This window comes from Tympanuchus pallidicinctus, unplaced genomic scaffold (assembly GCF_026119805.1).
Source record: "Tympanuchus pallidicinctus isolate F22 unplaced genomic scaffold, pur_lepc_1.0 scaffold3, whole genome shotgun sequence".
In the NCBI taxonomy this organism is placed as follows: Eukaryota; Metazoa; Chordata; class Aves; order Galliformes; family Phasianidae; genus Tympanuchus; species Tympanuchus pallidicinctus.
The window spans coordinates 88,168,222-88,180,552 of NW_026294747.1; the positions used below are offsets into that span (position 1 = coordinate 88,168,222).

Genomic DNA, 12,331 nt, shown 5'->3' on the forward strand with positions numbered 1-12,331 from the left:
TAAGTTATCCAACTGTTGGTCTTTGCATCTTCCCCCCCCACCCCCCAAAAAAAAAAAAAAAAAAAAAAAAAAAAAAAAAAAAAAAAAAAAAAACAGAGTACTGCAAAAGCTTTGTTCTGAAAGAACCAGGACAATGGCAGTTTGGGGTTTTTTTAACCTTTCAGACAGATAGGCTGCACATTTTCATTCAAAAGGTATTCGTGGCCCATTACTACTCCCCTGTCCTACACCAATTTAAAACAAAAAAAAACCAAAACAACAACAACAAAAAAAACACCTTTACTCAGGCCCTGGGAATTCAGGAATGTCTCCCAGAACTCCAGCAGTAAGATTCCTCTGAAACAAATCATGCAGTGGTGGAATTAGATTAGCAAAGATCATAGCTAGCTGCCTCTTACTGGAAAGAACTGGCAAGCAGACAAAAGAAGTGATACAAGTGATCCTGACATTACACTCCAAGGCTCTTTGCCACTTGTTCCTTGCGGCACTTTCTGGTCAAAGAAATGCATGTATAGCCACTACCGTTCCTTGCAACGCTTTACAAACTATTGGTGTACACAACACACAAACATAATCCCACCTAACAGTTGGCACTGTTTAGCAAAAAATATACACGTATATTTTGAAAATAGGGTTTTATTGGAAGTTTATAAAAAAAAAAAGTCTGAAATCATCAGTAAGAAAGGCAACTCAGACTTCAGTTCCTTTTCTTTTTTGCTTTAGGTTCTTGCGACAGCTCCAGCAATTCACTTTCTTCAATTTCACAATGCTTTCTTTTCTTTTTCTTTGACTTTTTAAGATCACTCTGGTAACCACTAGAGTCACTGGCAGGTAATACATGCTCCTGTTCTTCCTGCTTATGCTTTTTCTTTTTCTTCTTCTTCTTTTTATCATCACATATTTCATTCTCAGCAACAATACTTTGCTCTTCTGTATTTCCCCCCACTGTGCTATCTGCCTCACCTGGACGATCTTCTGTGACATTATCTCCCCTGGAGTCATTTAAGTCATTTTTCTCATTATCAAAGTTTTGAATTTGCTCTCCATTTGTGCCATCAGTCACTGCATCAGTAACAGGATCAGACCGCTTGGGCTGCATACTGCAAGAAAACATTTGAGGTAAGTCAAAGCAGAACCATCTAAAGATACGAAGTGAAATGTTAAAATTTGCTAAAACACAATATTTACAAGTAGATAAAGATAAGCATTTGTTATAAACTCTAGATACAGAAAAATATAAACCCAGTTAACACTTTCAGCTTAATCGATACTACTGACTAGTTTCTTGTTTCCATGGAATTAATGTTCTCCCTCAAACCTTAGCCAAAACTTATTCTCTAAAATCCTGTACACACCATTAAGTATTGCATTTTCTTTTATTCATTCATCCATAATTACCTACTGTGCAGTGGACCTTTTTAGGTTCTTTAGTTATTTGCAAACACACTGTCCTGTTCAATCATACCAACCATCTGTGATACTCAAATCTGTACAGTTAAACAATGATTCCAGAGGAATAAAACAAACCAACCAACCAACCAACCAACAAACTCACAACAGCAACAACAGCACAAAAGAAACCAAACACATCCAGTCAACCAATGAAAAAAAAAAAACACTAAAAACAAAAAACTAGTAGGTATCACTCTGCAAATGAGAGCTGTGGAGAAAACATCCAGGATGATTCATATTGAAAGAAAGTAGTTAAAATTATGGAGGAGTAGGTGGCACTGAGAACAAGACAGTTAATTCTGAATGCATGAGAACAATCCAGAGTACTCTTCCAGATTAAACAGATCTCCAAAAACACTACAATTTCATCAACAGTATCTACAGCGTGCATTTTAAAATAAGAAATTAATCACATTGGTAGAAAAAAATTGCTGAGCAAATGACTACTGAAAAACCCTCTGAACACGCTTTTTAAAATATACCACTATTAAGATTTTTTAGCAAGCTGCTGTGCAAATCTCCAGAGTCACAAGGATGAACATCACGTATTTTCTCATGTCATCTTTGAGCTCAGGTTTATTCTTATGTTTCAGCAAGCATTTAAATAATCTGCATGTAACTATTTATGACTGTGTAAACGCTGGTGAGTGTAGGTGCGTGTAGAAATACCAGCATAAACACTGTGTTCAGAAACTGGAATTTTTTAAATTGAAAAGCCTGGACACATTCATGAAGAAATCTACTCTATATGTTATTTTGAACATGCACTATTTGCCCAACCAATAACTCAAGAGTTAGAACACAACTTTTTAAGCTCAAAAAAACTACTTTTATTAACTATTTTAAAATTAATTTTATTAACTATTTCTATAAACATTAAAAAGTTTAGTTTGGCTAACACAAATTATTTTTACACAAAGGTTTGTGTGAAAACAAGGAAGCTTAAGGAGTAAGATGTTGAATCAAATGATTCACCTCGTAACTAATCTGTTTAAAAAGTTAAGAAAACATTTTCTCCTATGGCACAGTACCTGGTTTTAGTCAATTGTCCTCGAATGAAGAACACTCCTGCTGCATCAGAATCTAAGTGCACCACTTGAAATTTCAGTTCATCTCCTATTTTAAACCCCAACTGTTGCCACTCTGCAGCTGACATGTGCTCAGGCTTAGGGATAGAAGCATTGAAGCATCCATGTATCAGACAGCCAATATGACTGGGGGCCACTTTGTTAATTACACCCTATAAAAGAAAAGGAATGTCACATGGATTTCAATTAAAGACTACCTCTTTAAATGCAGACACAATGTATATTTAGTTTCTTATATTGACACTCTCGGAAAACACTTTGCTTGCAAAGGTTACAAAGTAAGCTCATCTAGCAAATAAGCAAACTCTTCTATACTAAAATAGAAACTACTCCTAAATACTTTTCATGAAGGTCTACCAAAAATAGAATAGAACCTGTATCTGCAAAAAAAGAACAAAGTCAAAGCATGGAATGTAACCACAGTAAGAACATGCACCAAACTGTTACTTCTTTCCTCACAGCTATTAACTGTGCTTTACAGTACTATGGTACTTTAATGCTGACACCAAACTATTTTGCAGCTAAAGATACAGATGACACATAAAAAAAGCTTCAAATACTCTATTCCATGGGTTTCTGACACACATGCAGTCCACCTCATCCACTTTTGCACTTCTCAAAGATGAATGAAAGACATAGTGCAGGTATTTCTATCTCCTTTCTACTAAGGGCACATATTCACTTCTTACATTAATAGAGGCAGAAGCTATACTGCAAAACTGTGGTACAAAACTGAATAAGAGAAAACCGAACTGAGAGTTGGCATACACGGACCAACAGAAAGTTTCCTCGTGCCATATATTTTCTTTTATTAAAAAGCAGGTTTAAATTCCATGCACTCTGTACTTAATGAAAAAAAACTCACCAATGTATCCTGATATGAAGACATGAACAAATACACTCACACAAGAATCGTTTATTCTCTAGAAAGCTTTGCTATTTAGCAAATTTAGAGGTAGATGCATGAAAATGTAGAAATAAAAATATTCTAAAGAATTTCTAATGTGAACTAAAATACAATTCTACCTAAGCCTCAAACCGTTGTTTTTGATGGCGATAAGCCAAGCTTTATTAAGTTAATGTCGACGTATTTACATACCACCATCTTCTTCCCTTTCTTGGGACTGAAGATGACGAAGTCCGCCTCCACGTCCAGGTGAATGAAGCCCTGGTCGTCGTGGATGTTCCCGAGTTCTCCCACCACCTTGACGTTGTCGTAGGCCACCGGGACGCCCTGCAAGCTAGGGAAAAGCACAGTTAGCTGCGGGACCACCCCCACCAAGGCGAACCGAGGGCTGCCGGACCCGAGAGCCTCACCTCTCCGAGTAGCGCAGCAGCTCAGCATCCAATTGGGCGCAGATACCCGTGCGCTTGCGGCCCAAGAAGCGCGGCGGCAGCGCGACGTGCCGGCGGTGCGGCGCCACGACCAGGCACGAGTAGCGCCGGCACACCAGCGCGCAGGCCGCGGCGAAGGATGGCAGCACGGCGGCGGGCGGCGGCAGCTCCCCCGCCACGGCCATGCTGCGGGGCCACGCCGCGGCGCGGCAAGATGGCGTCACCCATCGCCGCGGAAAGTGACGCAGTTCCGGGTGCGCTGCGCTGGCGTAGAGGTCGCTGATGCACGGATTGAGCGGCTGTGTAGCTGTGAGCCGCGGAAGGTGTGGCTCGTGGTAAAAGCAAGTTTTGTCCATAAAAGTTGGCCAGACTTTATAAAAGCACGGGGTTACACAGTGTTGCCTTAAGGTTTATTTTTAAATTGATTTGCTGCAAAACCTTGAAAAGGCGTTCTTTGATTTAAATCCAGTTTGTGTCAGCTTAACGTGTATTAGTAAGTGTATGCTTTTAAACTGATTGATTCTACTTGGGGATTTTTGCTACATCAGTTCCATTAAAGGCATTGGATTTTCTTCATAGCATGGAGGCTTCAGAAACTGATTCTATAAGGACAATCCTTGCTTCATCTATCAGAAATCCCCAAATTCCGTATGAAATGTTCAGTGAGGCAAAAGCCTTTTGAAACTATTTAAATACTACACCAGAAATTTTTCTTTGACGATGCATACAGTGAAGATAAAACACTATTATTTTTCACAGTTTAAAAAAAATGGTACTTTACTGTACTTTGCTGCAAGTAAAGTTGGGTTAATGTGAAGGAACTGACATAAAAATGGCTTTTAGATCACTAGAATCGCAGGACTGAAAATATCTCGAATTACCCTAATCTATATCCTCTCATGGCTTTAATCCTCCAGAGCATTTAATGTCTATCAAAATCAATTGTAAGTTATGCTCTCAGCTTTCTGGAGAAATACCTTTATTTTATGTTTTCATATATTCAGGTCGTGTTTAGTCCTTGCAATGTGTTTTCAATCTCAGTAAAAGACCTTATACAATAATGGCACACACTTTTATTCCTAAATGAAATATACATTTTATAACTCTTATTTATGAGCAGATTAAGTTTGCAGTGAGGAATATAACCCTCTAAGCTCTATACTCCGTTTTATCCAAGATAATAAAAAGCTAGCTTGGGTCATGAAATGAAAACTTGGAATAAAATGCAAAGACAATATGAACAAAAACGTGGACTTGTGTGTTTCTCCCTATAAGCAGCTTGAACAAGTGGGTGCCAGGAGGACTCCCTCCCTCTCTGCCTTCTGCAGCAAGCTGGTGCTAACCCTGCGGGGTGACTGTCCTCAGAAAACTTATTGTCACCGGCCATGCTCCGAGCATGCTGCACACACCCTTTCTGTCAGGCTACAAAATGCATTCTGCTGTATTTTGTACAGTATAAACTGAAAACCTACAACAAAATAATGTCTTCAGGCCTATACATACTGTGTGGAGCCTACAGAGGGATAGGCTAAGCCTAAACAACATGGACAAGGCTTTTAAAGAGTTCTCTTTTAGCTGTGCAGTCACTTGGTCTTCTCCCCAAGGCAGGTGAACGTAGCAGTGGTGGTGTGGTCAAGCAGACATATTTTAGTTCAGGTCTGCATTACCTAATCAAATTTCCATTTATACTTGCTTCTGTTCTTTGGTTTTGACTGCAAAATCCTTTGGAACTTTCAGAATTCCTTTCACATTAAAGTAAACTGACACATTAAATCTTAACAGTCATTAAGTCTACAGTTGGCTAGTTCAGAATAGCCTCCTTTAAACTCTTGTAGTGTAGATATGTACTCCCAGCACCAACTGTTTTACTCGTCAAGTCCATACCTGTCAAGTCACATTGCTTGCTGATGCAACATAACCTATCTAGACCAAAAGCAGTTGTTTTCTGTCCTTTAGGGACTACAGAGTTATCACAGGTCTTGGGTCTTCATTACTTGGTTGTAAAAGATGTCCTGACCAAACGGAGGAATCTTAGTAGTACTTCCATCTTTTCCAGTCACAGTTCAGTTCTGGAAACCACTGAGATAATAACACTTACATTTTTATTGTTCTTTTTTTTCTTTTCCTTCCATTGTTGTCTATCTTCTTTTCACTCCTTGATATTAGCTTTCAGTTTAAAAACAGTATCTTAGTTAACCTTTTCTGCTGCGGTGAGCCTGTGTCCAAAAAGGCAGCAAAAAAAGATGTCTTGAACAGCACATTGCTGGTGTATTTGCCAAGTCTCACAGTCTGCTAAAGTCTCAGTGGCTGCTAAAACTCTGCTGAACCTGTTTTTCTCTAGCAGTGAGGTTGCCAGTAACAATCAGGACCAAAACCAAAAGCTGTGTTTTCAATCACTGCTGTTCTTTTCCTTTCTATTTTATCTGTGTTACTCTAGTTTTCTTTATATGGAAACATGGCCAGCCTCCAACAAGAACATTAATTATCAACCACATATCTAGCACCTCTCAGCTGGCCTTTTCTTTTATTCCAAAGTAGTCATTGCTATCTTCAGTCCAGCATCATGATTAGAATCATATGTTGGTTTGGAGCCTCATACAACTGCCCATTCATGTTCTTCTGTGGCAATTGCAGCTCATTCATTCAGCAGACAGCCTTCATCCAGCACTAAAATCCTGGAAGTCTCAGTTGTGTTTGAATATACTGCATCTTGTGAGAGTGGAAGAATATCTGTAGCACTGTGCTGAAGTAGAACATATATTTCCTCTTAGGCTATACACTATAGGACCTTTTATGTTGTGAAACTGAATCCATCCCAGATTTCTCATCAAACAACCATTCTCTATAAAAAAGAGAAATGAAGAAATGATTTACGGTGGTAAGACTATAAAGATGTAGTTGAAAACTCATGCTCATAATTTATTTTCAAATATCTTAGCTAGTTTTGCATTTTTCATGTGGTATCAAAAAATGCACGTTGTTTTTAATGTGTTACTAATTGGTATGTCATGGGCTGAAGAATGTGTACTCAAACTCAGTTGTATTTGAAATTCTATAGCAGCAGATTTGTTTCAGAATCTTTGATCATCCATAGTAGAGACTGATTGAGAGCAAGTAAGGCACTAATGGATGTAGTAGAGACATGGGACTTCATAGGTTAGATTGATGGCTGAACCTGATGATCACAGAATCACAGAATTGTAAGGGTTGGAAGGAAGATCTGGAGATTATCTACTTCCCCTTCCCTGCTAGAGCAGGTTGCCTATGGTAGGTTGCGCAAGAAATTATCCAGATGGGTTTTGAATGTCTCAAGAGGAGGAGATTCCACACCCCCTCTTGTTCCAGCGGTCTGCCACCTTCAAAGTAAAGTTTTTTCTCATGTTCATGTGTAACCTCCTGTGTTCCAGTTTGTGTCCATTGCCTCTTGTCCTGTCTCTGGGCACACAGAAATAGCCTGGCCCCAACCACTTGACACCCATCCTTTAGATATTTGTAAACACTGATAAGATCCCGTCTCAGACTTCTCTTCTTCAGGCATGATCTTGAAGATCTTTTCCAGCCTAATTGATTCTGATTCTATGATCCTATTCTATTATTCTGTGTATAGTCAGTGAAGATTAGGAATTTAAATGTCATCGAGGGAATCAATATTTGGAGCTTGCTTAGGCTGGTTTTCTGGACTTTGTTGAGAAAGGGATAACTTCTTTACGTATCAAATTTATCAGTGTAAGAAGTTAGCTAAATATCTAGTACTTACAGTGCTAAAAATTCACTTAACTGGAAACATGAGTAGAATTAAGCTTGGGAGGCAATGTCACCTTTAAAGGAAAAAAAAAAAAAAAAAAAAAAAGAATAAAAGAGAAAAAGAATGTAGTTCTACAATCCCATTTGTTCTTAAAGACATAATTTGAGCAAAATCCACCAGATGGCACACTAAAGCCTTGGTACCGAAGAATGCAGTCATCCAGGAGAATGATAGTAACTGCGCAGCAGGCTAAAAATTTAAGCTGTAATACAATATGCAGACTGTGCTTTGTTTTTTCAGTGATTACTATGTCAACCTTAGTAGGAAAGAAATGGCTTAGAGAAACATTAAGGAAAAGAAATGGGATAAGATAGATTATATTAATTTATTTCAGTTAATAATTTGTCTTAATTTGTAATGATGTTTATGATGTCTGGGATGGACGTTTCCTATCACCTGGGTCTGGCTAGATTTGCCTTTGGTTCTTGGTTGTCGAGGCAGGGTGTTTTATGCCAGGAAATGGTTGATGTGGCTGAGCAGAAGTATTGCCTAAACTGTGAATCGTCCTTCTGGAGCAAAAACATCTTGTCTCTAAATATCTTGCTGAAAGACCTGTACCCAAGTACTTGCCTGTCCTTTTATCCTTGGAAATAAGAAAATCCACATCAGAAGAGCTGGTCACTGCGGTGCCCCTCTCCAGCTCTGCTGGTATTTGAAGGCAGTGTTTTTCAAAGCATAGTTTCAATGATACAGTGACATTGTGATCTGCAGAGATCTAGCTGTTGATATGATGCTGAATCTCTCCTCCCTCCTTCTCCATATTTCTCAGGCAGCAAATGCTACTTCAGAAACCATTTGAGGTCATTGATTTTCTTAAATGAGCTAAGAGCTTTTCTACATTTGTCTATCAATAACATCACTATATACCTTCAAACAAATAAGAGATAGGGATCATTATTATGAATAAATACTGAGGAGCTTCATGTAACCATTTTCATTTGAGCACAGTATCTTTAGGCACAGAAGCAAATGTATCTGCTGTAGTTTAGGCAATCTCCAATGTACTGTAGCAATAATAGCAGCTCTTATCTAGTAAATTGTTTTAGTCTCGCTGCCTCTGGGTGGTTCAGTGCTAGGTACCAATTCATACCTGAATGATATATCTGAGTGACAAGTAATAAGATCTGCATAATTTTTACGCAGTTGCCAGGTTGTCCTTGGTTTAATGAAAAAAAAGATTCTATTCTCCCTTAGCTTTCTGCAGAATCTGTGGTTTAGTTTGGCAGTGCACAAGATTCTCACTGACCTGGCTCAGCCTTTTACCATCACATCCATCCACCCACATGCAAAAAATCCCAAGATAATGGAAGTCATAGTTATAGTAAAAACAAAAACAAAACAATATATAAAATATATATATATATAAATGCAACAGCAACAGAAAAATAGCAACCAAATCAAACAGAACAGGATAATGAGGCACTCTTTTACAAGAGCTATGACAGAAGTAGAAATGTTCTCTGGACCGGTGAAAGTATTAAAAAAAAGAAATACACTGTGGGCAAAATCTTGCTCTCATTTTAGATTTCCTTTTACTTACACAAATCCCTTAAAAGCATGAGAAATTTCTGAAGTGCAGCATTGTTCTTTATGTAGATTTAAATGTGATATTAATTACAGGAATCTCATCATTATTTGTACCATCACCCCCTCCTGGAAGCAAATGAGGTGCAACAGTCAAATCCCAAGGTATGTGTTAGCCTTCAATCAAGAAGAATTTCACAGAGGCCAAAGGGATTTATCTCACTAAAGACCAGCATGGCACATTTGTCCTATTAGAAGTTTACCCCAGTGTGGCCCTCAATATTGCATCTGCTCTCCAAGGGAAAGGTATCTGCTTAATGTAAGTTTGGGCCTTGGCTGCCATCTGAACAATATATTGCTCTGAGTTTTCACTCCTGTGGATACACAGTGCTGTGCACATATGCAGAATATAAACATAATGGCTATAAAATGAAGAAGCAGGGAGAGCTGGAGAGGGCCAAGGGGAACTACTTTGGCTATCTTTGACAACCTGGTGATCAGCTGTGGGGACGATGGATCCATAGGCTTCTTGAAAGAATGAGAGGTATCAGTAAGGAAAATTCTTGCTAGATACAAGGAAATAATTCTTTACAGCTAGAGTGATCAAATGCTAGAATAGGTTGTCCATAGAGGCATTGTTGTCCTATTGTTGTAGTAATAAAAACTGCTTTGGACCAGACAGCCTCCATACATCCCATCTATTTTCGGTTCTTACAATTCTAGATTAAGAAAAATAAACAATTGTCAGTGATACAGACAAGAGTAGTCTTTTAAATCCAAGTTCTTACAAGTAAAAGCTGAAGAATGCAAAGCAGTTGCAGAGCAGCCCTCAGTCTGTCCTTTGTTTTGAAAAGCTCTTTCTATACCTACATGGCAGCCATCAGAAGCATTCTATATGATTGCAAGAGTAGGAACAAATACAGGACAAATGCAGGCTTCTCTGTGCCAATTTGTCATGGACATATGGTCCAGAGACCCCATTTTCTGTGTGCTGTGAGTTGAGTTTGCACTCTTCAAGTATACCTCTTGCACAGCTGTTAACTTCTTGTACATACAACCTTTTCTATGCACCTAACTTAACCGCAATCTGGACTAATCTGTAATCATTTATGATCTTCAATTTAACCCACATGAGGGTATTTTTTAGACTCAACAGTAACACCGTCATTCAGTTGCTCTTAGAAATAACCAACTTCCTTTCACCAAAAATTACAGCACTGTGGTTGCTGAGTTCTGCAGTGTTCATCTCAACCCAAATCAGGAAATAGATGTTCTAGATGTAACTGTGGTTTCTGTTGATTCACTGATATCGTAATGTTTGTGGTAACTTCTGCTGATATTTCAGATTGCGTAGTATGCGCTAGATGAGACAAAGCATAAAATGTTTACTCAGCACAACTGCAACATGTTGCATCAGCATGCTTTGAAAATTGAAATAGGCTCCAAGAAGAACTCCCCAATTGCAGCTGTCAGCACTGCTCAGCTTGGTGACATTGCTGGTATTTGCTACCAATCAAGATACGCTGGTGCTGAAGGAAATTCAGAGATGTCACACTGCCAGCCTCTAGTTGCAGAATATTTTAAATCTCAGCTCTTCAGCATTTAGACACATACATAATTTTATGCTGAGGCCTTACTTGCTTCCAAAGGCAAGTATGCATGTTGTTCTTCCAGTGTCTGGCAGCCTTTTCATAACATGATTAATGTGGAGCATGAGGAGGAGAGGAGTGTAGACTAGGACTGCAGAGCACAGAGCAATCATGTTAACAACATGATGACCTTGCATATACTCCACATACAGACTTGCTTATATTCCACTTGATATTCTCATCAGTGTTGTAAGGCATGTGAATGAGAACTTATAGTGAAAGCAGTACAACTTCCTGCCAGATTTTTCTTCACTGCACACATTTCTCCAAGGATAAGGACTGTTTATATCAGCTACATGAGAGAGACGAGAGGCTGCCAAGGGAGGTGGTGGAGTCACTGTCCCTGGCAGTATTTGAGAACCATGTAGATGTGGCACTGAGGGACACGGTTTAGTAGGCATGGTGGACATGGGTTGGTGGTTGGATGAGATGATCTTAGTGGTCTTTTCTAACTTTAATGATTATTTGATTCTATGACTCTTTGAACCCTGAGTTGTTTTTGTAAGCAACAGCTTTGTACAAAAGCTTCAGCATAGTGATGGTGTAATCTCATCAGATTTATTGCAATAAATTATCGTAATTCAGTTTTCTTTCATGTAAATTATTTTATCTGTTTTTTGCTTTGTTTTTATCGCAGGTAGAAGAAACTACTATTTGTCATCTTTAAAATAAATCAAATTAAATATGGTTTTCAGCACAGTAGCACCTCAGTCTGATAAACTGTAGTATGTTATCATCATTTATTTCCTATCTTCACAGAATCACAGAATCACAGAATTGCAGGGATTTGAAGGAATCTCAGGGGATCATTGAGTCCAACCCCTTTGCTAAAGCAGATACCCTACAATAGCTCACACAGGTGAGCATCCAGATAGATCTCGAATATCTCCATATAAGGAGACTACACACGTTCTCTGGGAAGCCTGTTCCAGTGCTCCATCACCCTTACTATAAAGAAGTTCTTCCTCCTATTTGTATGCAACTTCTTATGTTCAATTTTTAGGCCATGGTTCAATTTTTAGGCCATCTTCCTCAGAAAGAGTAGAAAGAAGCAATCTAAAAAACACTGATGCACAAATTATTTCAATTGCATTTTATGCATCTCAGTTCATACATTTTCAATTTCATACGCAAATTGTAGGTTTGCAGGGCTTTTAAAAGGTCCCCTTACTGGGCAGTCAGAATTGATTCTTCTGCCATGTCTGGTTTTAACCTTACTGACTTACATGGGGATAATTTCAACCAGAGTAAGAAAGAGGAGATAAAAGGCATCAGTGGTTTAGTTTGGATTTTTGCTGGTTAAATCTAAAATGGGATTTTCAACTAAAATTTCAACATTTTTTCTTTTTCTAATGGATTGCTAGTGGCAAAGACAAAGAATCAGTGACATTCTACAGGTTCATGCCTAGATATACTGCTGTGAGAACAGTTGCTAGGTTGCATTGCAGTGATGAAACAAAGGTCTGAACCATCTTATA

At 38.6% G+C, this 12,331-nt stretch overlaps 1 protein-coding gene across 1 annotated transcript; it reads right to left on the minus strand.

Moving 5' to 3' along the window:
* Positions 1–618: 618 nt before the first annotated feature.
* On the minus strand, positions 619–4,071 carry POLR1F (RNA polymerase I subunit F). Its single transcript, XM_052695163.1, has 4 exons — positions 3,858–4,071; positions 3,640–3,781; positions 2,484–2,692; positions 619–1,100 (listed from the first exon to the last, which is right to left on the minus strand). The coding sequence occupies exons 1-4, from the start codon at positions 4,058–4,060 to the stop codon at positions 698–700; spliced, it is 957 nt and encodes a 318-aa protein (XP_052551123.1). The 5' UTR covers positions 4,061–4,071; the 3' UTR covers positions 619–697.
* Positions 4,072–12,331: the final 8,260 nt, after the last annotated feature.